This window comes from Delphinus delphis, chromosome 15, assembly GCF_949987515.2.
Source record: "Delphinus delphis chromosome 15, mDelDel1.2, whole genome shotgun sequence".
Taxonomy (NCBI): domain Eukaryota; kingdom Metazoa; phylum Chordata; class Mammalia; order Artiodactyla; family Delphinidae; genus Delphinus; species Delphinus delphis.
Genome location: NC_082697.1, coordinates 65,828,556 through 65,847,793, shown reverse-complemented (window position 1 = coordinate 65,847,793; position 19,238 = coordinate 65,828,556). Strand labels below are relative to the sequence as shown.

General features: G+C 41.5%; 1 protein-coding gene across 2 annotated transcripts in view; it reads left to right on the top strand.

The window, feature by feature from the left end:
• Nucleotides 1-19,238, top strand: part of LOC132438051 (acyl-coenzyme A synthetase ACSM1, mitochondrial) — a 38,254-nt gene that overhangs the window by 8,248 nt on the left and 10,768 nt on the right. For both annotated transcript variants that reach the window (XM_060031849.1, XM_060031850.1), the window contains exons 3-10: nucleotides 4,379-4,589; nucleotides 6,863-7,070; nucleotides 8,619-8,759; nucleotides 9,527-9,686; nucleotides 11,608-11,687; nucleotides 13,945-14,068; nucleotides 16,261-16,341; nucleotides 16,880-16,981. In XM_060031849.1, the coding sequence (XP_059887832.1) occupies nucleotides 4,379-4,589; nucleotides 6,863-7,070; nucleotides 8,619-8,759; nucleotides 9,527-9,686; nucleotides 11,608-11,687; nucleotides 13,945-14,068; nucleotides 16,261-16,341; nucleotides 16,880-16,981 (1,107 nt within the window). The remainder of the gene's footprint in view (nucleotides 1-4,378; nucleotides 4,590-6,862; nucleotides 7,071-8,618; nucleotides 8,760-9,526; nucleotides 9,687-11,607; nucleotides 11,688-13,944; nucleotides 14,069-16,260; nucleotides 16,342-16,879; nucleotides 16,982-19,238) is intronic.

The window sequence follows — 19,238 nt, the reverse complement described above, 5'->3', positions numbered from 1 at the left end:
CATTCATCGATCACATGAGTAATTGATCTACTTTCCCATTTTCCTTATTTGAAGTATATTTTAGTTAGAGATTAACAAGGAGTAGCTATGTAGGTTTTTGTTTATTTAAATCAACTGTATTTATCTATACTTTACCTAGAATACAATTCGCACACTTTATATGATAGTTTAATAAGTTTTAGAACATTTCAATCACCTCAAAAATTTCCTTTTGTCCTTTCCTAGTCAATACCCACCCATCCCCACCCTGAGCCCCAGGTAGACACTAATTTGCTGTCACTAGCCATTATATTTCTCTTTCCTAGGGTTTCATAGAAATGGAATAATATAAGATGCACTCTTTTGTGTCTGGTTTCTTTTACTCAGCATGTTTTTGAGATTCATTCATACTGTCTTGTGTATTACTTCTTCATTCCTTTTTATTGCTGACTTAGTGTTTTATTTTTTAGATCTATTTCTCAATTTCCATTGGCTTCAGACTTCACTGCATAAAACTGTAAATCTCATATCCAGTTTAAAGGTTGTGTTTTATCTTCTTGAAAACATGCTAATCTTAATATCACATTATCAGATTAATTCTGAGCCCCCCAAACCGTAAATCCTTAAGCAATATCTTCTTCAAGTTGCAAGAGTTAAGAGTCTAAACTTTTATCTGAATTAAAACAATTGTTTGCACCTTGATACGCCAAACTTTCTATCATTTTGTAAACTCATACAGAAATTATATAATCTGTTCCCCTTATATAGACAGTGCACAACTAGTCATTTATACTTGCTAACATTCCTTAATCTGTTGGAGAATATTTCTTTTCATAGCACTGATTTTTCCATAGATATGAATATATGTATATACATATATCTGTGTGTGTGTGTATGTATGTATATATGTATATAAGTCTTATTTCAGGTGAGACACACTCTTTTGTTCCAATCATATGAGGTAAAGATGGTAGGATCATGTTTGCACATATGTGGGAAATAATTTCTGGAAGATTATACACCAAACAGTTATCAGTGTTGACCTTCAGGAAGTGACAACATGTTGAGAAATTTTTCTGTTCATAAGAAATTTTTCTGTTAGTAAGATTGTGCCTTGCGTGAACTTTTACTCTGAACATGCTTTGTTTGGGGAATTAAAAAAACTTTAAAAAATTGTTTTACTTGGGGAAAATAAAAGACTTGATTTAAACAAGAAAATGAAAATTGTCCATAAACATTTAAAACTGTTTACATACATGTGTATATATATGTCTTGTTCACCATTGTATCCTTTTGGTCTAAGAACAGTGCCTAAGAAATAATGAGAATTTGGCAAATATATATTGAATGAATGAATGGATACTATTATATAAGTTTGGATTTAATGTAAATGTGGTTTTCCTTTTCTAAATTAATGTTGTATTATAAGATTTTTATTGCAAAAATATTCTGAAAGTTTTTTGATTGGTTTTATCATATTCCATCACATGGAAGTAACAATTCTGTCGAAAGCATATAGTTGAATTCTGAGTTTTTTATCCATTTTGCCAATCTAGTTCTTTTGATTGGGGAATTTCATTCACTTACATTTAAAGTAATTACTGATAAGGATGACTGACTATTGCTATATTGTTAATTGATTCCTTGATGTCACAGCTTTTGTGTCCCTCACTTCATCCCTTACTGCCTTCCTCTGTATTTAGTTGATTTTTTGTAGTGATATGTTTTGATTTTCTTTTCGTTTCCTTTTGGGAATATTCTGTAGATAATTTCTTTGTGATTACCGTGGGGATTACATATAACATTCCAAAATATAACACTTCATTTTAAACTAATAACAACTTAACTTCATTCACATACAAAACCCTACTGTTTTCCGGTTCCCTTGCACCTTCCTATATTATGGTATTGATTTCACAAACTATATCTTTACATATTGTCTACCCATTAACATAGATTTATAATTATTTTTTATGCTTTTGTGGTTTCCATACAGTGAAAGAATAAAAAGTGAAGTTATGAACCAAAATTATAACAATACTGTTTTTATATTTGTCTTTGTATCTATCTTTATTAAAGAACTTTATACTTTTATATTTAAGTTACTCTCTAATGTCCTTTCATTTCAACTTAACTCCTTTTAGCATTTCTTGTAGGGAAAGTCTAAGGATAATGAACTCCCTCAGTGTTGGTTTTTTTTTAATCTGAGAATATCCTAATTTCTCCCTCATTTTTAAAAAACTATTTAATTTATATTGGAGTATAGCTGATTAACAATGTTGTGATAGTTTCATGTGCACAGTGAAGCAACTCAGCCATACATATTCTCCCTCATTTTTGACGGACAATTTTGCTAGATATAGAATTTTTGATTGACAGTTTTTTTTTCTTTATCACTTTAAATATATAATCTCACTGCCTTCTGGTCTTCAATCCACTGGTAATCTTATTAAGAATTTCACCTGATGAGTCACTTTTCTCTTGCTGCTTTTAAGATGCTCTCTTTGTCTTTGTCACCTGTAGTTTGATTGTGATGTCTCTCTGTGGGTGTCTGGGTTTTCCTACTTGGAGTTCATTGAGCCTCTTGTATTTGTCTCTCCATGCCTTTCCTCAAATTTGAGAAGTTTTTAGCCATTATTACTTCAGATAAGTTCTATGCTCCATTTTCTCTCTTTTTTCTCCTTCTGATAGTCCTATAATGTGTATATTGGTCTATTTGATTGTGGCCCATAAGTTTCTTAGGCTCTGTTCATTTTTCTTCTTGTATTTTTCTTTTTGTTCTTCTGACTCATTAATTTTAGATGACTTGTCTTCAAGTGTACGGATTCTTTCTTCTGCCTACTGAAGTCTGCTGTTGAGTCCCTTTGTGAAGTTTTCAATTCAGTTATTATATTTCTCAGTTCCAAAATTTCTGTTTGGATCTTTTTGTAATTTGTATCTCTTTGTTGATATTCTCATTTTGTGCATATATTATTTTCCTGATTTGCTTTAGTTCTTTGTGTTTTCCTTTAGCTTTTTCAGTGTATTTAAGACAGTCATTTAAAAACCTTTTCTAGTAACTGCAGCCTATGTCTCTTTAGGGTCAGTTCCTGGAGATTCATGTTGTTACTTTGAATAGGCTGCTTCTCTTTTTCTTTGTAGACCTTGTGATCTGTTGTTAAAAATTGCATATTTAAAACAAATAGCTTCCTCTCTCAGTCTTTGCAGCCTGGCTCCATGCAGGGAAAGACCTTCAATAATCTGCTCAGTACGAAAACTTAAGGTCTTCTCTGGCATGTGTCTTTCCTGGTCCTGTCCATGTGTTTTTTTTTGTTTTTTTTTTTTCTAGTTTTCACTGCTCTTTAACATTTTAACTTTCTTAAAAGTCTGTTTCTTCTGGGGGACTTAAATGTTCTATTCTTTCTTTGTCTGTAGTCTCTAATCCCTAGGTAACATCGGGTCTACAGTTTCCACACACTGTGACATCTGCCACTGTTTTCAGATACCTCCAATATGCCGTCATACCCATCTGAGCTCCAGGTCAGTCAAGACAGAAACCAGTGCCTAAGGCCGCCTCCAGACAAGCTAAAACGTTGCACACAAGTTTCAATCTTTTTCATCTATCCTAGGGGAGGGGCTGGGAATTGGGTGGCTTCCTCTGACTACACTGTACCACATCAGAGAGCGGGTGGTGCAGGAATAAGCAAAATCACCACAAAATTTCTTACGATTTTGTTATGACTTTTTATTGTTTGGGCATTTATTGGTTGCTGTGGATTTGTGACTCTTCTCTAAATTCCTACAAAGCCATCTTAGTCTATTGTTGTTTACTTGATGTTTTTGTGAGGGAAAAAGGCCCTGGAGCTTCCAAGACTGACTTCTTGCACCTCTAGAGGTACCTTAATTTAAAAAATAATTTCCTCAAATATTCAGGAATTAAATTATCCTCTTTTATTTTGTTGTAATGATAATAACAGTAATTTTATTGAGCACCTACTATATGCCAGACACTGTTATACACACTTGACCTTTTAAAATAATTAATTTGAACTTTACTACACTCTAGGTAGTATTATTATACCCTTTTCATAGGTGAGAAAACTGAGGCACAGAGAGTAACCTACTGTCCATGTGGAACTAAGACAGACACATGGGGAATAAAATTGTAAGTCTTCAATAAGTAACATGAAGGCTCTTCATGGTTTTATGTGACTTAAGACGAGGGGGTTACAGTAGACCCGAAGACGTTGGCTGGATCACACCTCCCCCCAACTTCTCTTGGCGCTATAAATGCTTTAAAATGGGATCTCAGACCTTGAGTTACACTCACAGCGGAATGTGACTGTGGTAGTGGATTGGCCACATTAGTGCCCCTTTCCTTTGAATCAGGAAATAACATGTAGCATATGATCCTAACCAGGAAGGCAAGAGAGGTCCAAACCCAGCCCTGTGGTGGGTGAATAATCAAGGGGATGAAGTGAAGTGGAGTTTCAGAGAGATGACAGACTTAACCCGTCGTGCAGCCAACGTCTTCACACAGACCTGTGGCCTCCAGGAGGGAGACCATCTAGCCTTGATTCTGCCTCGAGTGCCTGAGTGGTGGCTGGTGATCGTGGCCTGCATCCGAACAGGTCAGTGACCCAAGCAGACCTTTGGGCTCACCTAGAGCCAGTTTGTCCTGAAATACTAGGTGTTTTCTCTTCCCCCCAATTTTTATTCTTAACAGTCTTTCTTTTTCTCAGACTCACTCAAATATTATTTTACTCCTTCTCATCCACTCTCTCCCTTATACTCACACCCTCTCAAACACAATGTCATAATTCTCGCTCTCTCTCTCTCTCTCTCTCTCACACACACACACACTTTCTCTTACACGGTCTCAGGCATTCTTGCTTCTTTATAAGATTCATCAATTGTTAACGTTTTGCCATATTCGAGCCCTCTCTCCCAGTGAGTCATTTAAGAATCAGTTGCAGACACTGTGACACCCATAAACACCAGATAAACACTGCAGCATGCATCTGCTAAGATCCAAGACATTTCCTTCACATGACCACAGCAGAGTTATCACACAAGAAGTTTAACACTGATGCAATAGAGTTACCTGATATACATCCATCGTCAAAATTCCTCGATTGTCCCAATAATGTCCTTTATAGCATTTATTTGGTTTAAATCAAAAATCTAATGCATTGCACATAGTTGTTATATCTCCCCCATCTCCTTTAATCTAGAATGTTTCTCTACGTTCTACACTGTCTACATGATGCTGACAATTTTGAAGCGTCTAAGCCAGTTGTTTTGCAGAAGGCCCATCAAAATGTGTATTTCTGACTCCTTCTTCATGATTATCTTCAGATTAGACATTTTTAGCCCAGGCACTAGAAGGGCAACATTGTGTCTTCCTTGGTGCCTCACATTGGGGATATATAAAGTTGGTTTGCCCTAATATCATTGATATTATCACTTTAGAAAGGTAGTATCCACCTTTGTAGAGGTACCTTTTCCTTTTGTAGTTAGTAAGTAATCTGTCGTATAATATTTATGGGACTGTGTGAATATCCTGTTCCCCAACTGTCTTTCACCTTATGGTTTGACAATCCACTGATGATTCTTGACTGAATTGAATATTTTAATGGTGGTCTTTTATTAGGATTTTCTATTTATATCATTCCCTCTACATTTATTAGTTGGCATTCTTCTATAGAGATTTTCCTTTCCCTTTTAATTGCTTATCTATGCATTAATCTATATAATCAGTATGGGACTCATGGATTCTTTTTCGAATCACTTCAGTTGTTCTATAATGCATGCTCATACAACAATATGTCGTGCTCTTGGTCACATATTCTCCGTCTCATGTTTTCTCACAAATAGTTGATTAATCCGTCAAGATCAAGAATTAACAGCAGTGGCTGAGGGAGTATAGAGAAGTCATGCCATCTGTATAGTGAAGAGATGGTCCATGAGAAACCCAAGACATGACTTGAGACCTCTGGGATAAGAAGAATTAAAGAGGAGTAGAAGCAAAGGACGGAAATTCCAAGAATGGTCATAGCACATGGAAATGCTTAGAGTCAGGAGTAGCCTATACGAAGAATGGTCATCTTGAAATAGAGAATAGAGTTGTGCGAGAGAAAGATGGAGAGTGAGCAGTGCCCTCAGAGTCAGGATGGGGAGTGTGGTGTTTTCCTGGAGACAGGGTCCAGGTGTTAGTGGGGAGAAGAAATGTGGAGGGGAAAAAGTCAGTGCTCTGTGGAACTAAGCAGGCTAATAATATGGAAGGTGGGTAGTAGGAAGATTCAGGACAGGGCATCTGGTGGAGAAATTAGAATGCAATAGGGGCACACAAGACTTGAGCTAATTGTTGGTGATGGAAGATGGAAGGGAAAGTAGAAAAGTTCAAAGGACATTGCAGTTAACTGTGGGTATGACGAACGAAGGAAAGAGAGGAAATTCAAGATGACACAAGGAATGATGACAACAGATGACAAGAGATTCACGATGACAGAGAAGGAAGTGAGAGGAGAAAAATGGGGGCAGGGAGGCAGAGTCAGGGACACTGTCCTACTTGTATCTTTCCCAGATCCTGTGTAAATTTGTATGGAGAGGGACTCACCTGTCTACTGGCTAGATCCATTTAGAGTAGAAATTATTAGGGCAGGCTTTTCCAATTTTAATGTGCATAGAAATCCCTTGGAGACCTTGTTAAAATGCAGATTCTGATTCAGTAAGTTTGGGGTGGGGGGTGAGATTCTGTGTCTTAGGGGGTGTTGATGCTGTGGACCATACTTTGCATGCCAAGAAGTTAGGGGATGTCTGTGCAGATAAACCAGATCTGACAGCCAAGGATGTGAGGCTGTGAAAGAGATACCAGAACAGGCAGTTTCTTTCTCATCCCTAGGGATCGTCTTCATGCCAGGGACCACCCAGATGAAGGCCAAGGACATTCTCTACCGACTACAAGTGTCTAAAGCCAAGGGCATCGTGACCACAGATACCCTTGCCCCAGAGGTGGATTCTGTGGCTTCTGAGTGTCCTGCTCTGAAAACCAAGCTCCTGGTGTCTGACCACAGCCGTAAAGGGTGGCTGGACTTCCGATCACTGATGAGGTGAGTTTCTGGTCTGATGAATGTGCTTTCTGAGGAGTGGCAGGAGAAAGCCACTCACTTCCTAGTGCTGGTACAGAAGCAGCCAGTGGGAGGAAGCTCACCAGGTCTGAGCTTCTCTTCACAGCTATGTCACTGATTTGCTGTGCAACCTTGGGCTAGTTCCTACTCCTCTCTTGGCTGCAATTGTTTTATGTATTAAATGAGGAAATTGAACTTCTATGGCTCTCTCACGAAAATATAATCACCACTGTGCAAAGGAGATGTGTAAAGTCAGAGGGTTATTATGTTGCATGTTCCTTGTAGGTGGGGAATCTGAATATTATTTTTATGTAAATAATTAGCAACTAAAGAAGTTGAACAAAAGGTTAAGATGAATTTTTACAGTAAAACATGGTACTGAGGAAAAAATGACAGGCAGCTTTGGGAGCAAACACTTTCCATGTCCTAGGGGGTGGGTGTCTATAGGGACGCCTTGAAGGAAAAGTTAGGGAAGTGCTAAAGGTAAGAAAGACCCCTCCACCTCCAAAACTCTGATTCTGCAAGTCTTCAGGCATTTTTCATATCACACACAAACCATGCTGGATTTGTTTTCTTGAAGTAATTCCACAGTTTTTAAAGCTCTTTACTTCAACCCCCAAGGGCAAATATTACAGTGAAATCACATCTTATGCTAGATTCTAAAGTCGGAGAATTAGATTAAAATAGCTTAAACAAAGAATACTCATTAAAACTCGCCTAAATTTCCCAGACTCAGTATGGTATCATTTCTCCACAAGAGCCAGGGCTCCCTCCAGCACTGGGATTGCTTGCAGCCTCTCTGCCTGAGTACTGTAGGAAGCTTGCATTTACCATTGTAATAGGCCCGAGAAAGAGACTCTCGGCCAAGGAGAAGCTCCCCAAGAACCGAGGCCGACGGAGGGAGCTACGAATTCTACCTTCCACCTGTAGCTCATGCTAGGGCAGATGTACATGTATATATTCCTTACACTGTCGTTCTCCCTAGCTTTCTCTTTCCCACCCTTCAACACCAAGTTTATGAGGTTAAATTCCCGTGAAGCTAGTCTGTGTAAAATACAAGGTTAGCAGTGTGACTAAAAGCATAGTATATGGATCGCACTGTCTGAGTTTGAATCCTGGCTCTGCAACTTGCTGGCTATATGTCTTCAGGTAAGTTACCTAACCTCTCTGAGCCTCAGTTCCCTCATCTACAAAATGGGCATAAAAGCAGTACTTGCCTCTTAGGGTTGCTCTGAAGATTGAATGAGTTCTTATTTGTAAATCATTTAGAGCATTGTGTGGAATCATTGGAAATACTATTTCAATGTTTATTAAAGTAAAAATAATCCATCATATTTTCCCCACTTTTTAAAATGACGAAATGTCAGTCCACCTATCCAAGTCACCCATAAACTTTGTTTGGTGCCTAATACTGGGAGTTGCAAACCCCAGTTTTCTGACTCCAAGACTCATATTGCTTCTTTTGCTTCCCCAGAGGATGGAAAAACAGGAAACATGACTTCTGTCCTTTTGTATTGAATCCCTTTGCAGATCAGAATCCCCAGTTCACACCTGTATTAAGTCAAAGACCCTGGACCCAATGGCCATCTTCTTCACCAGTGGGACCACAGGCTTCCCCAAGATGGCAAAGCACAGCCATGGACTTGCTTTGCGATCCTTCTTCCCTTCATGGTAGGAGAGAGGGCACCAGCTTAGAAGCTGGGCCACAGATCTGGGGTGAAGTGTGTTTGTATATGTGTACGTGCTGGGAAAGGAACTCTTGGTGGAATTGACCCCGTGCTGTATGCTTTCTGCTCTCTTTGGTTCAGACCCCTAAGGGTATGAGAAGTATAGGCTGACAGAGGCATCTGAATGACAAAGGAGGCACATTTGGGTCCTGCCTGAGCACCTTTACAGGAGGCATGGAGGAGATGTGGGTGGAAACAGCAGGCATTCTGCAAACCACACAAATGACAAGCCCCTGTGTCCCTGTCAGTAGTTCCAGGGTTTGGTGGGGAAAGATAAAATGCTCCAGCAATGTGACCTTACGTGACAGGTCCTCTCCTCTCCTTGATTGTGGACAAATCCGGCATAGAGTTTCCCAGTCATGAACTGTTAGGGAAAAATAATACCTGGAACTAAGCCACACCAAGCCACTGCCCTAACCTGGAACAAACATAGAGGCTGAAACTGGATTAACCATTTAATCAATTTTAAACCAAACTCTTCTCCCTTCTCTCCATCCCCCAACTAGTAATATTCAAACCAGACCACGTTCTATATACTTTGTACCTTATTAACCAGACCAGGGGGACAGAGAAGGCTTTTTGTAGATAGTTGGTATCTGTGCTAATGATAACAACTGAGTAGCAAAATCCTGGAGGAATGCGGGTGGAGAGAAGGGAAGGATAGTATAGTAGTCAGAATAGTATCTGAGGCTAACTGTATTTTGGAGTTAGCAGGAAATTACTGCAGCTGAAGACGTCTGATGTCCTCTGGTGCCTGTCAGACACAGGCTGGGTTCTGGCTTTCCTGGGGTCCCTGCTTGAACCATGGACAGCGGGGTCTACAGTCTTTGTCCATCATCTGCCCCAGTTTGACCCCAAGGTCATTGTACAGGTAAGAAGACGAACCTTTCGATATCAACAAACTCCCAGAAAAAACTCATTTCGAGTTCAAAAACTGGATCCAACTGAGAAAATACTTGATTAGCAAAGAAGCCTCTTAGTATAACTCTTAGCATAATATAACCCTGGCTCTGGGTTTCTCAAAGTGTGAAGCACTGAATCAATCATCGTATCAGAATTACATCAAGAGGTAACTTTGAAGAAAACACATATTCCAAACCTTTCCCTAGACCTATGGATCAGACTTTGTGGACCTGGGAACCAGAATATACATTTTGAGAAATGAAAGCAAACAGAACAAGCTCAGGTCTCCTGGATCCTGGATCCTGGCTCTACCAGGGCCAGGTAGCTGGTGTGTGAATGTTGTATTTGTGTGGCTACTCAATTTAATGACATATTTAGAAACAAAGGCCTTGGAATATGACAGATCTAGTTTCGTATCCCATGATTGACATTTATTAGTGGTTTGCTTACCACTCTGAGCTTCAGTTTCCTTATCTGTAAAATGAGAGTCTTAATGGTTACTATTTCCACAAAATTGTTGGGAATATTAATGAGACGACATAGGAAAGGTGTGTAAAGTGCTTAGCCCTGAGACTAGCCCAGAGAGAACACTCAGTAAGTGGGATGCATACACCATGATAATAACTGAGGTCACCTGCGTGAACTCCTTCAGCATATTTCTCTTCACTTAAAAATTGTCTTTGTGTCTCCGCTCACTCCCCTGCTTTCTGTCTCAGAGGCAGACCTGCCCCTTCACCTCTCAACGTCCAACTCCCTCCCGATACCTGCTGCCGATCCTGTTCTTTTCCCTGCCCTTGTGTTTGGAGCCCCTCTCTATTAATCTTTAACTCATTAAACCTTTTCTCCTGTATTTGAAATCTGTCATTTTTCATTGACTCTACTCCCTCAGTCCATAAACATATTCAAAGTTCCTCATCCTAAGAACACCTGCCCTTCACCCTGGTACACCTCGGACCAGCCCCGTCTCTCCTCCCTTAAGGTCAGATTGCTCCACAGAACATTCTCCACTTGCTACAGCTACCGCCTGTTCCCCCAGCTCACCCCTGAACACCATAGTCATCCAAGGCTCTGCCCTCAACTTTCCCTCCCCTCTAAGCAGCTTCCTGTACTTCCATTTCTCCAGCAGGTACGTCCACTCGGGTGGCTCTCAAAACTGTCCAGTCCTCCCTCCAGGCTAGTTTCCGCCTGTTTTTCTGCTGGTTGGTTAAGTTCATCTGCTCATCCCTCCAGCACCTGAAACTGTACCTCCCACTTCTCATTCCCTGCCCCTATGTCAACATCTGCCTCTCCGTCATTATTTTCTGCCTGCATCCTGCCGGTCTCTGAGGCATAAAACTGCACAAACCACAATGAATCCACCTCTCTCCTTCCCCCACCAGGTCTAATTCTCCTTCCCCTACAAGGGGTGTCCCCACAGTCTCAGTGTATTTTAAGCTTGAATTATTTCAAAGAACTGAGTCTACAAATTTACCCCAAACCCTGCATTTGAAAGTTCAGTTGTTTAATTTACTTTACAATTATTACTTTCGTGAATTTTTAAAAATAAACTTTTTAACTTACTTGGTTTCAGTCTCTCCTATTGAAGATGGGAGATAGTGACTAAAATGAAAAATGTTAAATTAAAAATTTACCATTCAAATTCACAAAACAAAACTTTCCCTTCATTCCCTCCCTACCCATCCCCTCAACTTAGACTTTCTTGTGTTGCTCCAATAGTACCTGACACATGCCATGTACGGAATTCATGCTCGATTTAGGTATACTGAAAGAATTAACAGATGAATAAATGGGCTCTCCTAGAGGAGAGGTCAGAATTAAAATGCTAATAACAAATCTATGTTTTAAATCTTAATTGCAAAAATAAAATTTTTTCTCTCCTAACTTTCTAGACATTATTCAAATACCCTATTACCCAGTGCTTTGCTGCGCCCTCTGTATTTCGAATGATTCTGCAGCAGAATTCCACCAGGTATGGTAGATGTGGTTGCGGTTGGTAACAGGACTCTTCGGGTAGGATTTTAAGTAATCTGATGCACTGTGGTCTGACTGATTTTAGCTATGGTTCTTTGAGGATACTGTGTGTGTGTGTGGTGGGGGGTAAATGTTGGTGGTGATATTTAGCAGCTAATCTAATTGGTTCTTTAAACAGGATTCAGAGAACCAAACGAAACACTGAGTGAGCCTTGCATCATTGTGGGTTTTTACTTTTATAAACATTTTTGTTGTCAAGTAAACATACAGAAAACTATATAATATATACATTTACAGATTAATGAATTGTTGAAAATAAAACAGCTATGTAACTGCTCACCGAAGGCCCAAAAATAGGACATGGCCAGTGTCCCCAGAGACCGCCTCATGCCTCTCCATCTCCACTGAAGGAATCCACTGTCTTGGCTTTTATGGTTCATTTCCTCATTTTCCCTCATAGTTTACACAGGAAATATCCCTAGACAAATTATTCTACTTTACTTGCTTTTGAACTTCATGCAATCATACATTATTCCATAATATCTGACTTCTTTTTTCAACATTATGTTTCTAAGAACTGTCCGTGTTGTTAAATAATGCTGGAGTTAATTTTCATTGCTGTATAACATTACATTTTATGAAAGTAGCACATTTTAACTCAGTTCTATTATTGGGCATTTGGGTAGTTTTCAGTTTGGGACTATTGATGATTAATGCTGCATTGAATTTTTGAACATGTACATAAACACGTAAACACACATTGCTGTAGATCTTCTCTGGGAGAGGAATTGCTAGGTCACACTGACATTGCACCCTACTACCTTATTTTCCAAAGTTTTGAACCAAGGTATGCTCATCCTAACCAAGGTAGCAGGGTAGGAGCATTTCCATTGTTCCACATCTCTGACAATATTTGTTTTTGTCCAAGTTTTAATTTTTGCCAATCTGATGGGCATGTAGTATCACACTGTCATTTTATTTTTGCATTTCCCCGTGTTTGTGGATTAATTTTTAGCTCACCTGAAATCTGCTCTTTGAACCTTATGGTTGTTTATGTATCTTTTAGCGACTCTGAAATTGAAATGGCTACTTCAGAATCAGAGCTAACATGTTTTAGACATAAGAGACTTAAAATACCAAGGAGTTCAATTTATGAAGATAACTGAAATACAGCTTGATTTTATTCATGAACCCTCAATCTGACAGAATTATGTTTCCAACTATATTTCAAAGCTCAAATTACAGCTACTTGTTGCCACGTTCTTGAGATGGTGAACAAACCCCATACACATCCAACCAGGGCATGAATATTGCCTCTATTGGAGACTCTGCCCATTTTATGTACTTTGGATAAAGCTCAAGAAGAATGAGGAACATACCCTCAATGAAGCCAGCCCTGCTGTCCATCACTACAGGCTCTGTATATATGAGGAGAGGGTGACAAGGGATTCTGCCACCTCCCTCATCCCTACGAGCTGACTCAGCTCAGCCCCGTGCAAAGTGGTACTAAGACCCCAATCACTTCTACCCATTTCCTTCAGGGAATCCATCATTATTTTGTGATGGTTTTTGTATTATTTATGGAAATCTTCATGGGGAAAATAGATGAGAGGATTTACATCGCACAACGTACCTAGCAAACTACTGCAAATATTCACAGCAGACTTTTCTGTTCTCTCCCAAATTCCTGCTCTCAGGGCTGTTACCTGTGATCCTTCTTCTCTTTACTTACATGAATCCTGGTCTTCCTTGATGTCCCGAGCAATTCATTTCCAACCCCTAATTTGCGTTCTCCAGCCAGAAACACAAAAGGCCTTCAGTTCACATAAGCCCACTCTTCCCAGAAGGCGGTACAGTTCTATTACCATCCTAGCATATCCTTGGGGTCTTATCCCTTAGCCCTTATGGTTTATAAAAATATCCCTCTTAGCCACATAGAATGCTTAGAATGTGTTCCAAGCACACTTCTCCCTCTTGTTACATCAACATCCTTATTCAGTCCTGATCTCCCTGATTTAACCCATTAGCCTCACCACCACCACCACCTACCCCTGCCAGGTGAGTTAACAGGTACCACAGGAAATGATTCCACTTGGACTTGACCACCAGGAAAATGCCCAGAAGGCAAGTAAGAAAGCGAAGAAGCAGAAGGATGAATGATCCAGATGACAATGCTCTGAGCTCTCCCTGGGCCTGGGGCAGAGCGCCCAAGCCCAATCTGCAGAGGCTCTGTTGACATCTTGCCTTCCCCTCAGCCTCAGGTTCCCCACCCTGGAGCACTGCTGTACTGGTGGGGAGGCCCTGCTGCCCGAGGAGCAAGAGCTGTGGAGAAGACAGACAGGCGTTCTGCTCTACCAGGCCTACGGACAGTCAGAAACGGTAGGTGAAGGGTCCCTCTGGGCCAGTCAGGATGTGCTCGTCCATTGAGCCCAGCAGATGAGCTGAATCCTGCTATGAGTGTGTGCAGAGCACACAGCATTGCTCAAAGCCAGTGGGAGGCTCCAGAGCTCTAGGCTTATTTGTCCCAAATAAATTTGCAGAAAAGACAGTTGCAGCTCGTCAACTTGTCAAAAGACCCATGTGCTGAAAGCTATTGGACAAAACTTACAAAGGGGTCTAAGGGCATGGTGCCACTGTACCTGTGATAATTAGTTATAATTAAGGGAGCCCAGGAGGGGCACTGGCATAGAAGGCACTCTCCAGAGACATGGAAGCCACCACTGCAAGTCCTGTCTACTTCACCGTCCCTTCCTAGGCAGCAACCACAGGAGCAGGCCGGAGCTAGCCCCGGAAGTTCACTAGTTCATTTCTGGGTGTTTATGAGGAGAGCACACAGCTTTGATGGTGAGAAACTAGCAGGAGGAGAGATCTTCTATATACATGCCACACACACACACACGCACAGACACACACACACAGACACACACAGACACACACACACACACACACAGTGTGATCCCAAAGAGGATCACTGACCAGTCAGGTGGGCAGGGCATTCAAAGAATAATGCATGTCTTGAAGCTCAAGGACTTTATCCATGATAGTGTGGGCAGGTATCTCACTTCTAACACATTTTCAATGCATTTCCGATGCTGGACAAGAGCCACTTTCCCCTACTTCCCTATCATCCCTTTAGCTGACAGAGGTATGATTGTCTTCTCAGGGCCTGTAGCAAAATAGCCGTTATAGTTCCAACTGACATACTTTTCTGACATTACTTTGCAAATAAATGATCAGTTACTGGGTCTGCTTCCAGGATTGAGAAATGTTAAGACTCTAGGACTGTCCTTGCTGGTTCAGTTTGCATTCAGACAGGGAGGGTGAGGTTAGAACTACATGCTACACCCATGACACTAGTCCCTTTGCATCAACTATTCATAACAACAGAATACTCCCTGATACCCGGATGGTGCTTTATTTCTCCAAACGTTTTCACACCTGTCCACTCATTTCTGTGACATTTTCCACGTGCCTGTAGTGTAAGCAGTGACATTGCAGAGGGGAAAGTACTTCCTCTCTCAGGAGCTCAGACCCCAGTTCCGATCTCAGCCTTGCCAGTTATAGGCTTCGAGACTGTAGGCATATCACTGAATCTTGCAGAGTCTAGCTTCCCCATCTCCAAAATGGAAATATAATGCCAGTCTTGCCAGGTTATGATAAGGTAAAAGAAAGAAAGTATACAAAGCTCTGTCCACAGTGTCTAACCCCTATTGCAGCTATGGTTGTCACTGTTGTTTTTAGGTAGGTATTGTGTTTAGAGGCTGGGGGTGCAGACATAGATGGTACAGTCTCTATTCTCTGAATGCTCATTATCTACTGAGGGAAACAGACAAGCAGGAATACAAGTGTGGGGAAAAATACCACAGAAAGAGAATCTCCCAACTTCCTTTGATTAGGGCCTGAATGATAGCTAGTAGTAGTTGTTTACTGAATACTTGGTGTGTGCCTGGCACACACTCACAAGCACTCTGAGCGATAATGTTATAATTACCCCCATTTGACAGAGGAGGAGATCAAGGGGGATTACTTGGTACATAGCTAGTGAGTGTTGGACTCAGGATTCAAACCTTGGTCTCTCTGTGTGTAAAGCGCTTAACTTTAGGAAAGTGATAATTTAGAGAACCATTAAGAAGGAATAAGGTTCATCAGGAAGACATGGGGGTAGGGGAACAACGTGAACAATCTGAATAATCTCAGCACAGCTCTGAGAAGCAGTTGAGGCAGCTACAAGTAAATGGTTGTGAAATATACTCATGGCCCTCCCCGGCAAAGGGACACATGTCTGGCATACAGTGGACACTCCACACCCTATGTTACATGCCCACAGCCGGGCTCACTCCTCTGTTTCTTCATGGCCTCTCCCACTGGACTCTGTAGCCCCAGCACTGGGCTCAGGCCCAGTCCATGTCAGGTGCAGTGAATGTCTGCTGACTAGAGTGGGGTCGATGGCTTCTAGCTTCCCCATGAGGGCTCTTTGCACAGCATCAAATGACATCTGTAAGCAAGGATGCTGTGTTTTTGTGATCAGCCTGGACGCTTCGCCAACCCCAGTTCTCTTCTTTTGTGAACAGGGAATAAGTTGTGGCACTCTCCGGGGGATGAAGATCAAGCCAGGTTCCATGGGGAAGGCCATCCCACCCTACGACGTTCAGGTCTGGTGGTAAAGACATTGGCAGACATTAGTGCTCGGCTGGGGTTGGACCATTGTGTGACACGAGGTGACAGAACCAGTCATGCCTCCCGGTTGCCCTTCCTCTTCTCCGCCTACTTTTCCTCCAGTTTCCTGGGGAGTTTTCAGTTGAGAACTGCAATGTCCTGGGCGTGAGCGCAGCTTGCCAGGACAGCCAGAGGCCTCATGCACCGAGCCTGGGAAAGAGTACTTGCAGTAGCACAGGCAGCTCTCTCCACTGCTGGTGCCTTTAGTTTTTCCTGATCCGTGTTTCTCGCTTGAAGACACATTTGTGATGTCTATATATGCATGAAACACATAGACCCGTGGCTTGGGTTCCACCATTTGCTGATTTCAAAGACTTTTGACAGTTTTATTCTATTTTCTGACAGGGCTCCTCTACCACAACCCCCTCCCCCAACTACCCCCACTGTGTCACATGAATGAGCCAGGCAGTGTTTGGGTGGGGCAGGAGTGTTGGGGATCCCTGCAGGGTGGGATTCACAGGTCTCTTGCTCCAGATCATTGATGACAAGGGCAACATCCTGCCGCCCAACACTGAAGGAAACATTGGCATCAGGATCAAGCCCACCAGGCCCATAGGCGTCTTCGTGTGCTATGAGGTAAGGGCACCCCATCTGCCCCCACACGGCCCAAGAATCCTTGCAGGGAGCTGTGTAGGTGCCAAGGGACTGGACTCAACTCTGCATCTTGAGACTTCTTCCTTCTTCCTTTATTCACTCCAAGTCAATGAAACCTGTTCTAATTAATCTCAAAGCTCATAGTGTGTTCCCACATCCCTTTCTGTCATAACCCATCTGGCACTTATGGGCTGACTGTTGGGGTAGAAAACAGCCTGGCTTCAGAACCACCAGACTTGGGGTCCACTGATGTCTTGTGGTTAAGAATGCTGGCTTTGACTGGGTTCACATCATACCACCGCACTTACCAACAGGGTGCAAACAAATCTATTATACTCCCTGAGCCTCCAGGGGTGCTATTATCCCCACTTTAAAGAGGAAGAAACTGCCGATTGGAAGCTTAACGTGTCTTTCCCATGTCGAATAAATGGCAGGCCTAGGATTCAAAGTGGTGTGTTTTGGACCCCAAACTCTAAATGAGAAATCCAGGGACTACAGAAACCTACAATAGAGTATAAGGAAACCTGCTGTAACTCTTCATCAGACAAACCCTAGCTAGCAGTGGCCACTAAGAGGAAAACCTCAGCTTCCAAGATGGACTGTAGAAAGGTAGACAGACCCTGAAATTGATCTCAGACCCCATCTCCTTTCTACAAAGTCACAGCCACTGGTGTCACTGTTGTGCTCACACTGTGGCCTTGGGTGGGTGGGTGGGGCCCTGTCCCTCTGTGGTACTATTGTCCAGAAGCAATCATGCAAGCCTTAGCCTTAATTCTCAGTAGCACAGTGTAAAGGTTGGATAAAAGGGAAAATGAACACAGAGTAACAGGTATCTAGATCAGCAGTTCTTAATACTGCCTGCACGTTAGAATCATTTGAGGGATTCTGTTTTTTTAAATACTTGGATCCAACCACAGAGATTCTGGTTAAATTGAACTGGCATGGTCCAAAGCCATGACTTAAAAAAATTGTACATAACATATTTTATTTAGCAAAGATGTCTTGGCATATGGCCACACTGATTTCTCTCATTTCACACGTTCTCATGGCAATGAGACATGTCACTCTTCCATTGAGATTTGTGGGCTTATATTCTGTTCTTTTATTTTCTTTTTATTGAGGCATGACCTAAACCCTGCTAATTAGGGTTTGTCTGATGAAGAGTTACAGCAGGTTTCCTTATACTCTATTGTAGGTTTATATATAAATATGATATAAAATTTACCCTTTTCACCATTCCTGAGCATACCGTTCAGTAGCACTGAGTAAAATTTACAATATTGCACAACCGTCACCACCATGCATCTGCAGACAATTTCCTCCATCCCAAGAAGCAATTCTGTTCCCATTAAACAACAGCTGCCTAGTCCCCATCTCCCCGCAGCTGGTAACCTCTAATGGTACTTTTTGTCTTTAAGAACTTGCCTATTTTAGTTACCTCATATAAGTGGAATCATACAACGTTTGCCCTTTTGTGTCTGGCTTATTTCACTTAGCACCATGTTTTCAAGGTTCATCCATGTTTTAGCAAACTGTCATCTTTTGAGACTGAATAATATTCCATTGTATGTATATACCAAGTTTTGATGGACATTTGGGTTGTTTCCACCTTTTGGCCTTTGTGAATAATGCTGCTATGAACACTGATTGTGCAAGTAACTGTTTGGGTCCCTGCTTTCCCTTCTTTTGGTTATATACCCAGAAATGGAATTGCTAGATCATATGGTAATTCTGTTTAACTTTTTGAGGAATTGCCATGCATGTTTTCCACATGCACAAGGCTTTTCATTTCCTCATATCCTTACACTCACTTGCTATTTTCAGTTTATTTTTTTTTTTTATTTTTTTTTTTTTTGCGGTACGCGGGGCTCTCACTGTTGTGGCCTCTCCCGCTGCGGAGCACAGGCTCCGGACGCGCAGGCTCAGCGGCCATGGGTCGCGGGCCCAGCCGCTCCGCAGCATGTGGGATCTTCGCGGACCGGGGCACGAACCCGTGTCCCCTGCATCGGCAGGCAGACTCTCAACCACTGCGCCACCAGGGAAGCCCCTTTCAGTTTATTTTTAATAATGGCCATTCTAATGGGTTTGAAGTGGTAACTCATTGTGGTTTTGATTGACATTTCTCTAATGACTAGCATCTTTTCATGTTCATATTGGCCATTTGTATATCTTCGGAGAATTGTCTATTCAAGTTCTTTGCCCATTTTTAATTGGGTTGTTCATTTTTCTGTTGTTGTTG